General features: G+C 40.5%; 1 protein-coding gene across 1 annotated transcript; it reads right to left on the reverse strand.

Moving 5' to 3' along the window:
* Positions 1 to 196: 196 nt before the first annotated feature.
* On the reverse strand, positions 197 to 15,495 carry capn7 (calpain 7). Its single transcript, XM_047599330.1, has 21 exons — positions 15,133 to 15,495; positions 14,769 to 14,877; positions 13,787 to 13,944; positions 13,609 to 13,676; positions 13,134 to 13,373; positions 12,738 to 12,824; positions 12,072 to 12,198; positions 11,598 to 11,683; positions 11,071 to 11,164; positions 10,255 to 10,401; positions 9,904 to 10,010; positions 9,667 to 9,787; positions 9,356 to 9,500; positions 8,820 to 8,919; positions 8,569 to 8,704; positions 8,369 to 8,444; positions 7,967 to 8,112; positions 7,005 to 7,067; positions 6,672 to 6,802; positions 4,973 to 5,065; positions 197 to 3,503 (listed from the first exon to the last, which is right to left on the reverse strand). The coding sequence occupies exons 1-21, from the start codon at positions 15,232 to 15,234 to the stop codon at positions 3,359 to 3,361; spliced, it is 2,481 nt and encodes an 826-aa protein (XP_047455286.1). The 5' UTR covers positions 15,235 to 15,495; the 3' UTR covers positions 197 to 3,358.
* Between the last annotated feature and the right edge of the window lie 6,191 nt (positions 15,496 to 21,686).

A 21,686-nucleotide genomic window follows, 5' to 3' on the forward strand; every position in this document is an offset into this window, starting at 1 on the left:
TTCTAATGGACACGACATGAAGAACAAATATTTTTTTGTGAATGAGAGACTTTTGACAGTGTGTAAAAATGTTTACACAATCCAGCCAGAGAGTACTCATACAGTACATGTGCTACATACAGAGTACAACATTTGATGCTACGAAAAAGGAAACAAAATATACTACCAATTAAATAATTCAGAGCACAGACAGAAGCAGATATAATTTGCTGTATTCAAATTTCCGACACATCATTTTACCCAACATTTAGTGCAAATTCTGCAACCATTACATCATCATTCATACGAACAGGTTGCTGCAAGATTGTCCAGCTGCATCTTTAAATGAGTTGGCTAGTTGACAGTTTAAAAAGACATAACAGAACACAGTAACAGACAGAATTCAAAACAATAATAAATTATTATTAATTGACAGGAGAACAGAAGTGCTTGGCAAGGGATAGTTAAAGCTATATTCCACTCTCAATACATTTCAATCTTAACAACCCTACAGTTCATTTACAGTCAGCCTGCATTTAGATGGAATAATGGTACATGGACAACATTTTCAGGTTATAGCCAGTCACTTCATATCTTCAAAATAAACTGATTGTACAGAAAAGCCAAAATTTGCTGTTAACATAATGTATCATTACACATGTTTGAGTACTATATTAAGACATTTGTCTGTCTTATGTCTACATTCAGGTCAGAGTCCCACTGAGTTCAGCAAACATGCCAAAAATACACATCTGGTTCCAGATAATGACGTTCTTTATATTTAATTTCATAACTAATTTTTCAAATTTTTGTTCCATTTTGTTGAACAGTTAGTTGAATTAAATTTTACAAATAATTAGTGACAGATGTTTACACGGCACTGAATGAGGAAGGGGCTTGCAGCAACTTACAGTTGTGTGCATCAAGGTCAGAGAAGACAGACTTAGTCCTGCAGCGTGCAGCTTCAACACTGATACAACTGTGTAGTCAGACACACTCGTTTACTATTAACCCTACATGTGGGCATGTGTGGCTGAAAAGCATTGGCCAAGTCAATTGCCTCACTTTGAATTTGCCAAAGTACTTTTTCTCTATTTGGGAAAAAAATATATACATATTGTTCTTTTGATATTATGATGTAAACATCACGTGACTTGATGAAACTTTGGAGGTAGAAATACAAGTTGAGTTTGAAACAATAGATTCTTCTATTGAACGAATTCCGCATTGGTCAGTAAAAATGAGGGAACAAAAACAACTTAGTCCTCGTATGATGTTTAGACCAGATTCATGCTCCACAGAATGAGTTCAAATGTCAAAAAAGTCCTATTCTGATTGTAGTTTTGGGGCATAGATGAAATATTGTGAATGTAGTCACACTGATATCGTATTTGAATTGGTGATTTAACTAAGTAAGAAATGTGTTTCAGACACAAATGTTTGCACATAAAGCATAGTAAATGAGTGTGACATGATCCGTCAACTTCAAGACAATGTAACTTCTCAGTGAACAACGCCTGCATTTTAATCTCACACAAATCATTACCTCCGAAGTTGAAAAACACACATTGTCCCCAGGTGATCTGCAGCTGTGCAGAGATAAACGGCACACAATGTAGGAGTGACATTTGTGCAGAAGACAATGACGATAGGTGGGCTCACCCAAAACAAAGCTTCCACACACTGAGGAAATGAGGTGACTTTACATGAGCTGCTGCTTCCACTAATGAATCAAACAGAGATTTTCAGTTCCAAATATTGTGTATGACAGTAAACATGTTGAGAAATTATTTCAAAAAAGTGCAGTAAATTTACAAAAAAGTAAAGTAGAATACGAGTACTTGGCGATACATTTCAAATTTTACCTGTAAAAAGTTGATAGCGACATTCAAACATTTACACACACACACACACACAGACGGGTATAACACATGCAGTGTGCGATACCCGTCTCATGCAGCGCTGACGTGAGGCCTGTCAGTAACAATCAGGCTGATGTTTGTCAATCAGCCATCACATCTGCAGACAACATGAAGAGACATCATTCAACTGCTGCCATACTGGATCCCTGTGGTGCTGCTCTGCTGCACTGCTCCTGAGAATAACAAAACCTTCACCGCCATTCACCGAAACAAAATGTCCCGGCCTTGGCTATTGTTTGGCAGCCCAATAAACTCATAGAAGTCAAACTGAATGACAAGACGTCACCAAATCCCATCAGGTCTGAGAGAATATTTTCAGATCAGCTGTTACTTATTTGGCTGTCGGCATCAAGGAACTTCTTCTTATTCAAGCTGTTTTGCAATAATGAGCAACTCAGACATCACACACTATCAACAAATTCGTACTTATGTGAGAATTATGGTGGAACCAACAATAAATGTTTAATTTAACTAATTTTAATGAATTTAAAGCTTGTAATAGCCTGCTATCCACCACTAAGATGTTTGGACTGACATATAATAACAAAATAATGTGGGTGAATTATATAAAAAAATCATCTCAACTTAGATTCACCAAAGGTCTATGGACACCTTAACATTTAATCCATATGTGACCCCAAAACGATGGGGAGGTAATTCTATATTGTTGAGTTGCTCATTGTTACAAAACCGGTCTCAACAAAGGAGAAGAATATGGAGAAGAAGAAAAACAAGGAGGATGAGAAGAAGGAGGCAGAGATCAACAACAACAAGAGCAGGAGGAAGGAGAAGAATAAACAAAAGAAGATAAGAAATAGAAGGAGGAAGCAGAGGAGGAGGAAGTAGCAGACTTCAAGGAGGAGGAGGGGGAGAAGATGACTCAGCTGCTTCCAAACAACCCTGGCACAAAATTTGCAGCTCATTTAAACCCTGCAACATCTCCTGTGGATTCCAGGATGTTGTCGTATGATCACTATCTTCTCAAGAAACCCCTCAGATTTGGCAGACAGACTAAAAACCGTTTAATTGATGAAAAGCCTAATTAGTCTGATAGAGGAACAGTGTCTGCCATATTATGGCAAAAGGAGGTACCGCTTACATCACCATTACTTTGTCAGTACTGTAATGGCTGTTTCATTTTTGGTGTATATCATTCTGTCCCAAAACGAGTCGACGGTTATGGGTTTCACCCTGTGAACATTCCTTATTAATGATATATTTCTTACATTGTATCATCCAACCAATGTTAAACTTCAAGGGCCCAATGTGACCATTAATGTTAGGAAAGTTTCAGTGAGAGAAGAGGAGGAAAGGCTAGCAGCAGTCATATTCTAGGCTATTGGGGCTTTAAGGAAACTCTGACACCACATCACATCCTGTTTTTAAATCAAGCGTCCCTTGACGTCGTTAAGTACCTTCCTCCAAATCCCCACCCTGAATGTTCTCCAGCTCCATCTTCACTGGAGCTGGGAGACCTTGAGAGGTGAAGTGCTGGCAAAGTCCAGGAAGAAGGGTCCCTCCTGTTTGGGTAGGAAGGTGGTGGGGATGACGTTATAGATGCCTGCCGGGACATGGTCCGCCTCCATGTAGCAGAAACCACATCTGTAAAACAAGAAGGAGAGATTTTAATGTTCAATAGAATTTAACATCAGTTCAAAGGGTTTGCAATCCATGAGGTTAACATCCATGTCTGTCCAGACTGATTTGGATGTGGAGAACGTTACAGTTGATCATTGAATGTTTACCATCACCTTGTTTATCCCATTAGACCTCTGGATGAGTTGAGTGGTCTGTGGGGTTACAGTGAGTTTTGAACTCCAAATTAAATTCACACCATTCTTGAGATTAAGTAAAAAATACGCTAGTCACCAACGTGACATCCTCATCATACGTATTGAGTGGAAATGGTCACATGTCTTAATGAGTCGGTCAGGAGCCTTTGATGCCGCAAAGGCTGACACACTGATTAGAACTACACTTGACTGCATCACATCTTACAAACTGTCCTTTCCAGAGCATTTTTTTTTTCTCGGGTTACATAGAAACAACAAACCACAGTGTATAGAAAAGAGAAACACAATTTCTCACACCTGCTGTTGAAAATAATGCATTTAAAATAAGACATTGAATTGACGCACACAGAAATCCTTATTTAAGGCATCTCTAACAAAAATGTTTATTAATGCTGCCAGTCAAATGAGTCAACACATTGCTGGCAGACTTTTTAATCCATATGTTTTTTTTGTAAACAGTGCAAAATAAAAATTGTAATCACTGATGAGCTTTATGACCAGGAAATGCATTCATCAAGTTATCAAGGATACACACTGTGTTTCAGTGAGGAGCACTCAACGCTAATAGTACTGTTCCTTTACCAACTGGGATAAATTTATAATTTGAGTGAAAAGGAGGCAACGCAACTAAAACCCTAAATATCCCAGACTGCAGATAGTGTATGATAGTGCCAGTATATAAACATTGTGATTTTACTGGTTAACTTGAGCAGCACATCAGTCCACTGTGAGGCAACTGTGAGATGGGTGAATATTCCTGTGACCATGCCTCCACATGTAACTGATTAAATTAAGTTGTAGAGTGCAAGCTTGTGACATCCCAAGAATCACAAATACTCTAAAATAGAACGTGGAAATTGTCGACGTTTTCTTATGAACAACATGTTGACTGGCGAAGATCTAGGAAATGACTTTACGAAGGCATGACGCCGTTTCCCTCAGTGTGGCTTCACGGGTATGTAACGTAAATTATTTTTGTTGGAGGTCCTTCCAACAAACATACTTTCTACTACTACTTTTGTATTTATTTAATGTTCACTCTTCCTTGTCTTGTGAACTCTGCTTAATCAGAAGTTGCTTTAACTTTGTGTTTGTCCCTACTGTGGGATAAAACAAAGGATTATTTTATTTTATCTGAAAAAGGTTTACATTACCTCTTTCAATAGATTGAATCATTCCAAATGGACAACTCAGTGGCATATTAGTGTCTATGTGAATTTTGCTCATCCTACCATCTGTGTTGAGGCAACACCAGTGATGCTTGTTCACTTGCTGTACCTGTAATCTCCACTGCTCTTCTTCTGGAAGGCAGCTGAGCCCGGATCACCCACTGTTGACACCGTCACCATCTCAAAACCAACACTGTACTGCCTGCAGACATACAGATTAAAAAAAAACAAAAAAAACAATGACATGGAGTAACTATTGACCTCAACACAGATTGATGATGATCACGTCACACGTTTTCAGTGCACTAATCCCATCTTTATTCATACATTCCTGACCTATTTACAGTCTGTACATTTTGATGGTGATTGCAGAAAATGCAGATATGCCACTGAGTTATGTAAGTAATTCCATGAGCCTAATGGTAGACAGGGTGAAATGTAATGTGAAACAGAACATTTCTCATGTCACTTTAAGACTGAGCCTGGCCCAGTGTGTGTCTAGAAGAGAGGGAAGGCCAGAAACAGATAAAGAGAAAGAACCAGATGATCATTATGTCTTAATGCTACATTGGAAAGGTCAGTGAGTCATCCTCCTAATGAGTCACTTAAAAAGTCTGACGCATTCATTTAAGAGACAAGTTGGAACATCTTTAACATGACCAAATTTAATGCTTTTATGAAAGTAAGAGATGCAACCATATCTACAGCAGTGGCATTTGACTATAGACATGACATATCTATTAAGTGAAGCTGCAGGCGCTTGGTTTTACATGTCTGTCTCTATGGTCTATTATAACCTTCCTCCTGGGAAAACACTCAAGTGTTTTATTTCAACTTTTGTTCATTTTTTCTGTATTTAAAAATTCAATTTTACTTCTTGGCTAATATTTCTGCTCCTGCTAGTCCACTTTATACACTGCAAGGCCAACAAAATGGTTACACTCTCTTTCAGCTTTGATTACAGCAGCACCCTCTGTGGCATTGTTTCAATAAGCTTGAAATAATGCAATGTCACAAGATTTATTTCCATCCAGTGCTGTATTCATTTTTCACCCAGAGTCTGACCACCACACAAACCTTTCTCCAGCATGTCCCAAAGATTCTCAGTGGGGTTAAGGTCTGGACTCTGTGGAGGCCAATCCATCTGTGAAAATGATGTCTCATGCTCCCTGAACCACTCTTTCACTATTTGAGCCCAATGAATCCTGATATTATCATCTTGGAATATGCCAGGAAGGAAGACAGTAAGAAAAAATCCATTGATGGAATAACCTGGTCATTCAGTATATTCAGGTAGTCAGCTGATCTCAGTCTTTGAGCATAATGTTGCTGAACCTAAACCAGAGCAACTGCAACAACCCCAGATGATAGCACTGCCCCACAGGCTGGTACAGTAGGTACTAGGCATGATGGGAGCATCACTTCATCTGTCTCTCTCCTTACCCTGATGTGCCATCATGATGGTTCCCCACTATCCTTAGAGTTTTTGATAACGCCTTGGACAGTTCTAAACCTTGTTTTAGTAGTTTCTGCTTCAATCTCCTTAATTTTCTCTGCTTGATGCAGCCAATGATTTGACTTGTCAAACAGACTAACATCATCTAACCCAAAACCAGAGGCCTACAGACGCGACAGCAGCAAATGGCCACCATCAGCTTAGTCTGTCACTGCCATGAAGGCTGAGATGAAGTAAACACTGGCTGCATCATTCTGCTGCCTTAAATATCTCATTGAGCTAAACTAATTTGACCATAATATGATACTGAGGTCACAGTGAAGGCTTAATCTGTCACTGTTATGAGCCTGACCTGGATCCTCGCAGCTCGATGAGCAGCGGCCCGGACCGCTCCAAGTTTATCTGATAGATGGGGTTGTTTTTGTATGAATCCTTGTAGTTCCCACAGCCTCCGGCGCTGATCCCCTTCCACTGGCCATTCAACTGAACACAGAAGCAGAGTCACAAACATAAACACCCTTTTCAGATTTAATCACAGGCAACAGATTTAACCCAAACAGAAACAAAAACACCTTTGACAATGTATTCAATATGTGTGAGGCAACAAAATTCCCTCCATGATTAAACAAACACAGCTTGACAATCTATGACGACACACAGTGTTTGTACAGAACAGGTAACTTACCCTTTTTGTGTGAGTGAAGGGATTTGGGATCTTGGAGAAGGTGAATTTGCATCCAGAGTACACCTAAAAAAATAAAACCCTCTTATTATACCCCTGGAATAAAATGGTCTACATTCTCAGTGTTCATTGGAAAACTCTTAACTAAAAAAAAAGAAAGAAAAAAAGAAACCAAATAGCAAACAACAAAACACTAGCTCATTATTTTTTCATTATCAGCATTTCAGCAAAACAAAGCCATTAATATATGCATAACTATCTGCTCACAGAACAGATATATATTTCATAGCAGCACTGTTCAGGCAGAAGAAACATGAGAAAACAAATCACGTTTAGTGCTTTGATCTCTGGTGAAAACTCAGAGACCAAAACGAGTTCAATTGGTTATTATCAAGACAATTTTTAAAAAGGAACGCGGATCTGAGTTGAGATTATTTCTACAGTTGGTTGAGAGACAACAAGAAAAGAGACAGAGAGAGACTGCAGAGGTTGCAGCAGTTGTTCTGCTGTCTTACACGGAATACAAACAAATGTGTGTATGCTATCTTTGTGAGGACATTCACTGACGTAATGTATTCCCTAACCCTTACCCTAACCCTGACCATAACCTAATTGTAACCTTTACTCTAAAACAAAGCCTTAACCCTGTGTGACCCTCAGCTAGTCTCAAGAATCTGGGGAGAGAATGTAGTAGAACAACATGAGAGGTGAATTGTAACACAGGACACAGGATGTCTTGAACTTCCACAAACATAAATAAAGTCTTCTAAGCCACACCCTATTTTATAGTAACTGCACATTTGTGGGTATGGAAGTTATCACTGCAGTTTGAGCAAGTTTTGAGTCTTCGTGGAGGCAGTAACAGCTTTTCTATGCTCAACTAAAAGACACTGAGGCAGGGTAAAAATACTGTCTATTGTTCTACGATTTACAGATAACCACTCAAAAGTTCCTAAATCTCTCACCCGCAGCGTGTACTTGATGGTGTTCTGTTTCTCGTACTGGGAAACCACCAGGGTGAAGGTGTGCGTTCCCGCGCTGGTCAGCCTCATCTTGGTCAGATAGTGTGGGCTGTTGATGCGGATGCCATCAATGTAAGGAGGGGGGTCCGCTGTGGAGAACATAAGGTGGGTTATTTAAGCAAATGACAGTATTCATCTCACATGAAAGTACTAATTAGTCCAGTGGTGTTTTATTGCAGAGGGAAATATCTGTATCTTGGTAAATAGAATAATGTGTCAGACAGGATTCTAATGGCCAAATCTTCTTCCTAGCTATCTGACCACTCTGTGTCCCTCTATGGCAGACGGTAAGACAGTGTTGCCATGACACTGCAAATGCCATCTAAGGCGTCTAACAAAGCTCACCTGGATAGTAAACCTTCTTGCCATCTGTCTTGTAAACAACCAACGTGATGAACTCTCTGTTTTGTGCAAAATCATCCTAGAAAAACAAACAAACAACAAACATTAGACATAAAGAAGGAATTACACCACCAGTCACTGTGCTACAGTAAATGAGATTATATCATGGTGTTACTTTGTACCTCTCAGCTCTATTTGTCTACCTTATCAGTGATGTGCCTGGTGAGCAGCACCCACACTGCAGCTCCCCCTGTTGGACACTGGACCTCCAGCTTGTACTGGGGATTGTTGGCAAGACTGTAGACATCCTTCACTGGACCCTGCTTCCCATCCCAGCTACTGCAGGTGGAACACAAACAGGAAAACATACACATAGTCCTGATAATGTAAATGTGTGAACAGATTTATATTCCACCAGAAAAAGAACCTATAATTGTAGTACATAAACACACACCTGTGAATGCAGGAAGAGTCTTTGAAGAGTGCAGGGTTCCAGCTCAGGTAGATGACATCGTAGTACTGACAAAGGTCCTCCCATGCAATCCAGAAAACACCTGGAGATCAACACAAACTTCATTAACAGAGTTTACTGTGATTAAACTGTATGTCTATGCCTTGAACTTCAGCCACACGGCACATTTTTTTTTTTTTTATTAACAAATACATTTTGATGCAATTAGCCTACTAAAGCTAATTTTTACTTTTTATGTTGCATAACATTTAGAATTTCTTAAATCTTTTTTATAATCTCCCTGGATGTGAAATATGAGAGACTGTGTGTCAGTATTGCTGTGGTAGAAGTTGCTATAGTGGCTCCACTGTATCACTGAACCAAGTTTTTACCTGCTCATTTAAGAATTTATGTTATGGAACCAGATTCTCTTTTTTGTTCCCATAATAAAGAGGAAGACGAAGACCCTACACTGTTTATGTGTAAACAGACTGATTTACGGGAAATCACTGCATTTACAAAAATAAAAAATTGTGTACCGTTGTCAAACTTCTGTGCAGTCTTGGGGTCAAAGTTGAGGTATTTGAGGAGCTCAGGTGTCCAGTTCTTCTCATCCCGTTCGCTGTAGCGCCCCTTCCACCGCAGATGGCTCCACGGATTCTTCAGCTGCAGGAAACGCATTCCCTAAGAGAGAAACATACCCACAGACATAAATACAATGGAAAATATTTGTTGATTATTGTATATTAATTAAGAGATCAGTATAATACATGTATATTTTCTGTACTCTCTCTGAGTTATAATGAAAGTGCTTATGATGACATGCTAATGCTACACTAATAATGCCAACCTTGTAATCCCTGATGTCAAGAACAGCGTAGGCGTGTGTTGGCACCAAACCCCATCTCTCCCCTTCTTCCTCTGTCATCACCCCTGTTGCCGTGGTGATAAGTACATCGCCTCTATGGAACCTAGAGATGGAGAGAGTGAAATAGACACAAAAAAATATGTGAACATGAAGTAAAGGGAAAAGAGCCTGGCAGGTCTTTACAAGAAACTAGAAAATAATTGTTCATGAGTTTATCACCTCTGGAAGAGCATACGGAAGGTGTCATCTTTGCTGAATGACTGATTGTCAGAGTGCATGGCGATGCGTTCAGGGATCCAGCCAGTGAGTGCATGCAGATCAATATTCTGTAAAAAATCAAATCAAAACTTTAAAAAATTATTTTTCACAACTTAATTTGTTCCATACTTGTCAAAGCTTGGAAATGATGCAGACTTACCAAACAAAACTAAAATACAAAGCTTTTTTTAAATAATAACTAATCCGTGCTGTAATTTTTTACAAATTTTTCCATGGGACAGTCTTTAAGCGTTGGACATGAAGTCCTCTTGCAACGGTAGTAAGTAATTAGTTTAAAGAGAAATGGCTCACCGAGTTGGAGCCAGGGAAGTCGTAGCCACCCATCACCTTCATGTAGGCCTTCTCGATCAAGGAGACCCAGAGCTCGTTCCTGTTGCTGGAGTAGGAGCACAGCAGCTCTCCATTACGATCCACTGGGAGGTAGTCGTCTATAATCACCTGCAACAGGGGCAGAGCTCAAAGTTGCAATATATCCGGTAGAACAATTCTTAAGACTACCTGGAAACTGAATTACTTAAATATTCGCCTGGCTGGTAACATTGATATTAAACATGTGAACAATGCTCTGAGCTGCTTTCATTTTGAATGAACCCACATGAAAATTCATAATTCACTCGCTGAAGTTAGCATCAATTGCATGGATTAAAGATTTTTTTGACAACCAAAGAGATAATTATCCTCCATTCTTTTTCCTCCAAGAGAAGAAAAAAATATGATATGCATCTTGTGCTGCCTCCTAAGTGTTAAGGCAGGCGTCTCCAAGGACCGATGGAAGAGATTCAGTAGGGACCCCCTACCTATATTAAACTCAGCCTAGTGCTATTTATAAATATACACTATTATTATCATTTTGCATTCAATATTAAGCTATTCCTTATCCCTTTACTAAAATATGCCAGATTCATGTTAATGTGTATTTAAAGAAATTTAAATTTGTGGGGAGGAACTTAAAAACATATATATAAAAAATGTCTAATCAACCAAAGACTTTACGACCCCCTTGCAGTACCTCCACGGACCTCCTAGGGGTCGTGGTCCCTCTGTTGAAGACCTATGTGTTACAGTACACAGGTACATATGAACTGGATGGAGTAATTTGTTTCTTACCTTCCTGGGAACTCCGTTGATGTGAAGCTTGACCATGTACTTCCCACAGGGGTTATACTCTGGTTCACCTCGTCTGTTCTGAGGGTAGATTATGCTGCAACACACAAGAACACGCACACTCAAAATAAAAAGGGTTGAAAATATTATTATATTATTAATTGTATTAATATAATTGAATAAGCTCACAATTGTTTATTTAAAAGATTAGCAACTGATAGGTGATATAGATGTGTCGTCTGGCTTTGAAGACATTGATAAAATACACTGAACTTTTTATTGAATGTCTATATAATAAGGGCTGTTTTGTAAATGTACTGTATAACAGATGAGTTGACTTTTTGGGTACCTGATGTCAATAACGACTGACAATATCAGTATTGCTTTTTGTTTTGTGCTTAAGTAGATATTTGGTACATTAATAACAGAATATTTTTGTTTTTGGGATGAATGAGGTCAAAATTCATTTCAAGTTATAAATACACTAAATAATCAAGTATCAGTCAAGACATAAAGCCTATACACAGTACCTGGTGATGAGTTTTTTGTTGTAGCGCCTCTCATAGGCAGCACTTATGGCTAGTGATGCCACAAACGAACAGTCAGATACCACCGTCTGGGTGACAGGAAAGACCATCAAATTAATACCTCAGGTAAAGCTGCAAATATGGTATGTGCATAATATACAATATATACATTTAAACAATACATATTAGTAAAAGGTTGCCCCTTATTATAAAAACGTGCTATACATATGCACAACAGTTAAACTTATTCAGTTACATTTGGATTTTTAATACTCAATGCTCGTTCTTACTTTTTAGACCAAATGTCTGCAAAAAAGTTTGTGTCTTCTACTGGATCAATTTAAACATTAAATAATAGAATACTTTGTCAAATAAACAGAAGACATTAAAAAGAAGACAATTCTAAATGACTTTGAATAATGCGTGTCATTCAGTACTGAAACCCTCCTCTGGTCTGGCTCCAGCCGCTAATCTGACCTGTTTGATGCTGAAGCTGGACACAGACATGATCATGGTGGGGTTATTGCAGATCTCGTCTGGACGGACCCAGCGGGAGAAGATGGCTTTCTGTTTGGGTGACAAGGCCAGTTTCCCCATTTTGTCCCTGGTGGGAAGAATTATTTTGAAGAATTAGAAACTGTGTTTAGTTACCTAGTTAGGATGAATGGACATCCAGTCTGATTGCCCACATTCACATCTTAAATCTATAGTATGTTATACTGTCAATAGTAATTACTGCAAGAGGAAACAAACGCACACACACACACACACAAATAAATAAATAAATAATAAAAAAAATAAATGCTACACTAGTATTGGGGTTTTCAAAGTTACATTTCTAGTCCAGGTCATGTTTTTATGGTCACAGCATTTTAGGTATTTATACAGACACTGGTATTTACTAGCAGGTGTTAATGTTAACAGGTTAAAATTATATCTTTGTACAATCAGGATACAAGAAACATTTTAATGTCAGGTGTAAATGGTTAGTGGAAAAACGATATGGCATGATGAATGAGATTTCTGTAAATAGTTGTACAGGTCAATACAGTGTCAACCACACAAGGCAAGCAATGTTTGTGTCTCTGATATTTAGAATTTGTCATCATCAAAAATATTACAAGAAATAAGAAGCACACTCACGAGAAAGGGACAGGAAAGGCAAATCGCTCCTTCAGGTCCACACTCATGAAGGGCACATAGGCTATGCCATTGATTGTAGATGTACTCCTGAAAAATACAGATAAGTTTAGTGGAGCGGAGCACCTTTACAACATATTATTCTGTGGTTGCAAGTGTAGTAGTTCCTACATAACCACTACATGGCACTAAAATAAAATAGTTTCTAAAATTATTCCAGGCATTTTGGAGACCCTAACAAATTCAGATTTCCCTTATCACTGAAATTTCAGTGTCAAATTTAGTACGAAATTTGACACACATTGTTTTGCATTCCAATGTAATTTTCTATTACATTTTGCCACAAGAAAGTTGTTTTAAAGAGTCAGCTAGGTCAAAACATTCTACCAGAGTTCTCACCTGAGCACCTCGATCTCCTCAGATGTGTAGCGCTGACCTTGAGGCTCACTGGACTGGACAGCCCGAATAGGTTGTGGTTGTGGTCTGTCATGGAGAGAGAAGTCTGGTCCAAGAGGGAAAAACTGTCGGACCGGTCCTCCAGAACTGGCACAATTATTGGGCTTGGTTGCAGGAGGTCCCGTCCTGTCCTGAGTCTGGGCTTGAGCAGATTTGGACTGAGATTGTTTAAGACCTTCCGCCCTGACAAACATAGTGGGAGAGGTCATGGCAGTCAAGTTTAACTTTTAATGAAAGTGCTTAGAGAAATACGTGAAGACACCAAGAAAAAGTCCAAGAGTACATCAGAATTCACCTGTTACCAAACACTTTAACCAAAGCTAGGAAGTGTAGGAGTCACAGCACAGCCAAAACACAAAGCAGCTTCTACATGTGAATGTCTTAGCTTACACCAAGAAAACAGTGTCTTCATATTTACCTGTCCAACGCCTGACGTGCTAATTGCTTTAGCTTGGTCTGCAACGCTTGGTCTGATGTTTCATTGGACTGTAACAAAAACAGAAGGGAAACAAATGCGGAAACGAGCAGGAATAATTAACAGGAAGACCAATGGAAAGAAGAGGGACAAGAAAGTGAAGACAAAAAGAGTGACCTACCGTCTTAATGCACAGTTCCACAGCCTGAGTGTACAATTCAATAGCTTCATCGCCATTCCCCTTCTCGTCTTCCTCAAAGGCCTGGGTGACAAGGAAGTGGGCACGCTCTAGATCCAACTGGTGGCGGGATTTCAGCGGGTCACTTTTCTGTGCCTGGACTAAGGCCAAAAGTCAAGAGAAGGAATGCTTAAAACACATGCTTTGTAAAATGAACAGATTGCTGAACAGCAAAACCTTGCAAAGCACGTTTTAACAGGGAGTGTTGTTGTATCTTTTCCACATAAGTTCTTAATGTCATTGTTAGGATGTTGAGACTAATTTAGTTAAACCTGCTTGGGACTGGGGTCTAGTTGAGGATGGAGGTCTGATTCTGTTTAGTAACTTCTGTTTGTATCAACATCCTACTGTCCAGAATCAAGGCTCATATTTAAGCGTTGTCTATACTTGTGTTTCTCCTAGAGTATTGCTGGATGCTGAAATTGAATATGAGCTTCCGACACATGTGTACTCAATATCCAGTTAACTAAATTCAAGGAAGTCAAACTGAGACAACCTCATTTCAGATAAGCAGATAATTTCTTGTACTCTAGATCAACACCAGACAAAAAATGACAAAAAAAGTGTGAATAAAATGTTCAATTCCTTTTGCAAAAAGCAGTAAAAAAGAAACCAACAGCTAAATAAAGCACTAAACGTCATCGATTGGCTGTCCAACAAAGCAGGTCACTCTCACGATATGGTGTCACACCCATGTAAACACACACCCATAGCATAAAAAAAAACACGGAAAATAGCAGTCAGCCACAACTGGAGAAAGTATATCCTCAGTGCCCATTCAGTAATACTCCTGAACAGCTGACATTTGACCAAGATAACACATTCCTTGTTACTTTAGTCACAGTTTATTTGTAATTCGCCCAGATACCATTATTTAAAAACCTGAAAAGCAGATACCATGTGTCCCCTTGTTGGGTGAGCTTACCAGCATTGTGAAGGGCTTGGACACGATCCAAGTACTCATTCACTTTATCCTGGATTCCCTCCAGCTTAGACCCTGCCATGCCAGCATATATTAGGGCCTGGGCTGCCTCCTATGGCAATCATAAAATAAACAATAAACAATATATAACAGGGAGTTAGTAACAGTCTAAGATCTCAACAACAAATTAAATGTCACGGTTATCTAATGAGTAGTAGATTCAAACCTTTTTTTTAAAAAAAAAAAAAAATCGTATTCTTTGAATCCATTATCGAAGTGAAAGCAAATTACAACTTCTACGCTAGATGAGCTAAATGCTAATTGTGACAGCTAGCTGTGTTTACCATTAAAGCATGCAGTCATTTACCTTATAATAAAATACAGCCTCGTTATATTTGCCATTCTGGTCATATGTCACAGCCGTTTTGGCAAACTTGACAGCATCGAGCTCCAACGCCGTGCTGTCCATGGTGAACGAAACTTGTTGACAGAGTGACAAGCTTTCAGTTAGCCGACAGGCTAGCGCACGGCCAGCTACCGTACTTCACCAAATTAACCAAATGTCAGTTTTTGACGAGCAAAACAGTTCATTTCATCTGCTCGGGTAAATAAGAGTTAACATAGCCTCGAAGTGTGTCCTTAATCCCACGGCCAAAACAGGATAACTAAAAGTTTTGCTTTACCTTTTGACAAATGACTACACTAGCTGATGCCAAAACAACCATCTCGCTTCCGGGTGTCTCAGTACGCGCAGCCGCAGTAGGAGACACCGTGTTGCCTTCAGGTGCAATACAGTATAGACCAGGGGCCTCATTTATCAACCGTGCTTACGCACAGATCTGTGCGTAAAGAGAGCGTAAGCACATTCCGACACAAAGTACGGCATTTATCAATTTGTACGTGTGCTTAGAAACGTGTATTAATTTACACACAACTCTGACCGTGCGTGCACACAAAATCTAGTGTTAGAACAGTAGAACTATCCATTAAGAGAGTCTCAGTGTTCAGCAGCATCTCAACCTTCACAAGTTACCACATATTGCCGGTCTCTTATAAAAAATATTCAATCGCTAGTTTAGCGGACACTTTGAATAATTGGCGTGACAAGCTATAAAAGACAACTTGAAAAGAAAAGTTGACGTACACTACTATTGCTTATTTTGTCTTATTGGAGGATTTTGAGAACCGTGCGTTTTCAAAGAGCATTAATTAATCTGATCTGTCCAGCACTTGGTATGTCTGATGACTTTATTTAGCCCTGTCTTTGGAAATTAGACAATAATGAATACGATTTATTGGTGGGTTTTCAATAAAGACGTGATAACTTTTGCAATGATCCTCGTGACTCTGCATTGTTTTTATCTGATCTGGGCCCTCCATAGCATTTGCTTCTCGTGTTTGGATATGTTTTGAAGTTCGCAATCAGTTTTCACCTCGCAAAAAGTGATTGAAGGCATAGTATAGTTACTGAGAGGTTATTTCTGCATATATATGACGTGATCTCATTCATGAGCTTCATAATGTAAAGATCTGAGCTCACAGAACAGCTTAAAATTCTTTTAAAGGACCATTACAACACAAAATAGGTCTGAATCAATGTTCATCCAAGTCTAGCCAATCAGGTTATGCTCCATTGGTCATGAGGCGACACCGGCACATAGGACGGATCACCCATAGCCACCAAGAGTACTATTTGCGTTCGTGAAATTGTGTAACAGATATTACTCGATTAGTTGAACATTGACGGAAGTATTGAACAGTATCTACACTGAACCTTTAATGAAGTGTCAGTGTTGAAAATTGTGTTAAAAACTAGCTAGTTACTGGCTGTGAGCATCTTTACCCTCAGCTACAAACAACAAGCCAGTCTGAACTGAGCAACTCCGAAGTGATGCCTTTAATGCGCTACTTAGTAATCAGAGTAACTTAGTTGCTGATCCAACTCACTGTCCGTTACTATTTTTACAATGTACATTTACGCTCTGACCGTACATACACACAAAATCTGGTGGTAGAACAGTGGAACTACACATAGAACTCATTAAGAGAATCGCAGTGTTGATCAATCTCAAACTGCACACATTACAGCATATTGTCGGTCTCCTATCATAAAAAATGTCAATCAGTAATTTAGCAGACATTTTGAATAAATGGCGTGACAAGCTATAAAAGACAGTTGTGATGGGACAACCTGAAAAGAAGAAGAGAAACCTGAAGTTGAAGTACAAGTACCATTCATTATCTTGATTAATCTGTTAAACAGCGCTTTCCCAAAAACATACTCATGGATTTTCGCCGTGATTTAAAATTCTTGTTGGAGCCAGACACAACCCACACCAAGGCTATCCCAGTACACATCCAGCTCCTGTCCAGCCTGAGATGTTCAGCCACCGGAACTTTTCTGCGATATTTGGAGACTTACGCGGCATTTCACAGCCGACACTAAGCAGAATCATGCGGCAGTGATGGATGAAATCATATCTCTTGCCTCAGTTTACATCCAGTTCGCATACAGACAACACCAACAGTCATTCAAGCCATTGCCGGATTCCAAAACATGTATATATATATATATGTATATATATATATATATATATATATGGAGAGAGAGAGAGAGAGAGACTTACTTTATTCATCCCCGAAGGGAAATTAGGTTGTCACAGCAGTCCGGTATTTGTAAATGGTAAATGGTCTTGCTCTTATATAGCGCTTTTCTACCTACTCAAAGGTACTCAAAGCGCTTTTACAGTCAGAGACACATCCACCCATTCACTCACACAAGCACACACACATTCAAACACCAGCGGCAGTTGCACTGGGAGCAACTAGGGGTTCAGTGTCTTGCTCAAGGACACTTCGGCATATGGCACACTCGGGGGATAGAACCGCTAACCCTTCGGTTCATGGACAATCCGCTCTACCTACTGAGCCATAGCCGCCCCGGATTTGTACAATACAATAAAATACAATAGAATAAAATACTGAGGTATAAAAATAAAAGCAAACGTAAAAACACAGAATAGGACAAGGACGCTTAAAAAACAGGTAGATAATGTGCAGTGGCAAGATGATGGCAGTAGTACTTATGATATGATGGTAGTGTTGTAACTAAACAGTACATAATAGTAGTATAGTATATAATATAATGATACAATATATAACAGAGTATATAATATTAATAAAAGTATGTAGTACCAATAATGACAGCAGCATCAGTATGTAATAATAATAATAATAATAATAACATACATATAGAAATGTGTCATATGTGCAAGGTGGCCATACATAATTGCAATATATAATATATAAACATGTATTAATGCATGTACATATATATACACACATATACACATACATATATACATACATACATACACATACACAATATATCGTATAGGTTTAATATATGCATATAAGTACTTGATTATGTAAGATATACTTGAAGTGCAAAAGTGACATGTAGTAAAGGGTGACAGTTCAGTGCAGATTAAGTTCTGTGATGGTGGATCTGACAGAGGTGGATGAGTTGTAAAGTCTTATTGCAGTTGGAAGGAATCATGTCCTGTATCGTTCGTTACAGCAGCCAGGTTGAATGAGTCTGTTGCTGAAGCTGCTCTTCAGCTTATCCAGTGTTTTGTATGATTGCCAGCAACTTTGCCAGCATCCTGTCCTCCTCCACCTCCTCCAGGGTGATAAGCTTAGAGGCAACAACAGACTCTGCCTTTCTGATGAGTTTGTTCAGTCTGTTTGCGTCCTTAGCCTTGATGCCTGCACCCCAGAACACCACAGCGAAGAAGATGGTGCTTGCCACAACAGACTAATACAACATCTGCAGCATCTTGTTGCAGAAATCGAAGGACCTCAGCCTCCTCAGCAAGTAAAGCTGGCTCAAGCCCTTCTTGTAGACAGCCTCTGTGTTAGTGGACCAGTCCAGGTGATTTGTCCAGTGAGACCCCCAGGTACTTGTACGCAGGTACCATCTCCACATCCGTCCCACCGATGCAGACAGGAGAGGGGAGGGGCTTGTTCCTCCTGAAGTCCACCACCATCTCCTTTGTCTTCGTCGCGTTCAGCTGCAGGTGGTTCTCCCCACAACACTTCACAAAGCTTTCAACAAGGTCCCTGTACTCAGCCTCCCTCCCCCCCTCAACACACCCCACACATGTCATCAGAGAATTTCTGCAGATGACGCCACTCAGTGCAGTACTGAAAGTCAGCAGTGTAAGTAGTGAAGAGGAAGGGGGACAGTACATCGGGCCCCGATGTTACTAATCAGACGATCAGACACACAGTTCTGTAACCTCACAAACTGCGGTCTGCCCGTCAGATAGTCATCAACCCAAGTGACGAAAGGAGCACCAACCTGCGTGTTCTCCAGTTTGGCCTCCTGCTGTCTGGGCTGGATCGTATTGAAGGCACTGGAGAAGTCGAAGAACACGATCCGGACTGAAGTGTTGGGTCTGTCCAGGGAGGAGTGGTCCTTCTGCATGAGGTAGATGATTGCATCATCAACCCCAACGTGGGGCTGATATGCAAACTGCAGGGGGTCTTGTGATGGGTAGGTGTGCCAGGACCAGTCTCTCCATGACCTTCATGATGTGAGAGGGCCTGTAGTCCTCCAGTGCAGCAGCTTGTCCTTTTTTGGGCACTAGGACCAGGCAGAATGTTTTCGAGAGCACTGGCACTCTCTGAAGGTGTAGGCTCAGGTTGAAGAGGTGCTGGGGAACTTCACAGAGCTCACGGGATCATGCCTTCAACACACGAGAGCTGATACGGTCCATTACAGCAGCTTTCCTCTGTTTCAGCTTCTCCAGGGCTCTCCTCACCTGGCTGGCTGTGATATGGAGTCTAGACTGGGGGGTGGGGGATGTCAGCAGTGAGTTGGAGGGTGGTTGTGACGAGGGTGGTGCAGAGAGGTGTCTACTGCAGGAAGTGGTGGTGGGCTGTGGGGGATGTGAGGATGTCCTTGGGGAGGGAGGTGTGAAAAAGTCTGTGGTGAAAGGGGGTGACGGGAGTGGTGTGGGGCAGGGGGTGATGGGGGGAGGAGGTGGGTGGTTTTTGCTCGGAGAAGCAGTAGAAGCAGTAGAGTTGAACCTATTGAAGAACAAGTTCAGCTTGTCAGCACGTTGTTCAACCCCCCTCCGCTGCTCCCCCACCTCTCCTCTGGAAGCCGGTGATCTCCCTCATCCCACTCCAGACGTCCCAGGTGTCGTTTTCTTTCAGTTTGTGCTCCAATTTCCTCCTGTAGTTGTCCTCGCTCTCCCTGATGCTGCGTTTGAGTTCCCTTTGTACTCTTTTGAATTCTGCTCAGTCCCATGATCTAAAGGCCCTCTTCTTCTTGTTGAGAAGGGCCTTCAGGTTGTTGGTTACCCATGGTTTGTTGTTTGGGTAGCAGGGGACCTCTTTAGTGGGGATGGTGTTGTCAATGCAGAACCCAGTGTACTCAGAGACATAGTCAGTCATGCCATCAATGTCCTCACCATCTGGCTCATAAAGAGCATCCCAGTCTGTGGCCTCCAGCACTCCACGCAATGTATCCATGGTCTCAGGAGACCATTTCTTCACTGTCCTCACTGCAACTCTGTGCCGCTGAACCACAGGCTTATATGATGGTGAGAGCAGGACTAGGCTGTGGTCTGACCTGCCCAGTGGTGGCAGGGCAGTGGAGCTGTACGCATCCTTAACATTTGCGTAGAGCAGATCCAAAGTCTTATTTTCACGGGTGGCACAACTGACAAACTGGAAGAAGGTTGGGAGTGTGGATGACAGAGACGCATGGTTAAAGTCACCTGTGATGATGATGAAGGCACCAGGTTGTTGAGTTTGTAGTCCCTCAGTCACAATGTGGATGACGTCACACACTGCTTCGGCGTTTCCAGATGGAGGAATGTAAACAGTGATGGCGATGACACTGGTAAACTCCCTGCAAATAATATGGATGAAGTCCAACAGCAATGAGCTCAATGTCCGGGCAACAGACCAGGGAGTGTGGAGCTACGTTTCTTCGCTTCGGTTTATTTTTATTCTGCTGTATGCTACTACGTGTTAACGTAAATTTATACTATTCAGTGTTCTACACTGACAATGTCGTATCTTTTTCCTCCTATAATCTGACAGTGGTATTTAACCATTGTAGGCTAGACGATTACTTAAGCTGTGAATTCAAGATCACATTGACTGGAAATGTAGGCTACATTAAACCATAAATGCAATAAAAGGCTGGTCTTTCGTCTTTTATTTTGTGAATATTTCAGGTCATGACAAGTGAATATGGAGAAGTTTAATCTATCCTAGCTCAAGCTCCCGCGGCCAGGGGATACAAATTCCATCTTGGCACGACACCGGCGAGTGGTGCCAGCATGGCTCCCAGTGCACCGGAGAGACCAAAGTGCAATTAAGGTAGCAAAAAGTATCCAATTTGTTGCAAAAGTATCTAAACGTTGTGCGTTGTGGAGATGCACAGGACAGTGCAAAAATAAACATCTTGGTATAATTTCGGTTCTTTGGGCTCTTCCTTTCTTCATTTATAACCTAATCGTTTCTGTTCTGGGGCCTTATTTGTGAAACAGTACATGCTCAAATGCTCTTAATGTGTACGTGTGTCAGTAAAAAAAAAACATGCGGGATTGAAGGGATTTTTTTTACCCTCACCGAAATCCAACCCGGTACAGTTTCATGATCCACAGGTTGCGAAATCATGGCAAAGAGAAAGAGGGTCAGTCCCACTCTGTTGTTTGTAGCTGTGGAAGGTAAAGGTGCTCACAGCCAGTAACTAGCTAGTTTCTAACGCAGTTTCAATAACACCACTTCATTAAATTTTCAGTGTAGATACTGTTTAATACCTTCCGTCAATGTTCAACTGATCGAGTAATATCTATTACACAATTTCATGAACGCAAATAGTACTCTCCGAAGCTCCAT

The sequence above is a fragment of the Mugil cephalus genome, chromosome 11 (assembly GCF_022458985.1).
Source record: "Mugil cephalus isolate CIBA_MC_2020 chromosome 11, CIBA_Mcephalus_1.1, whole genome shotgun sequence".
In the NCBI taxonomy this organism is placed as follows: domain Eukaryota; kingdom Metazoa; phylum Chordata; class Actinopteri; order Mugiliformes; family Mugilidae; genus Mugil; species Mugil cephalus.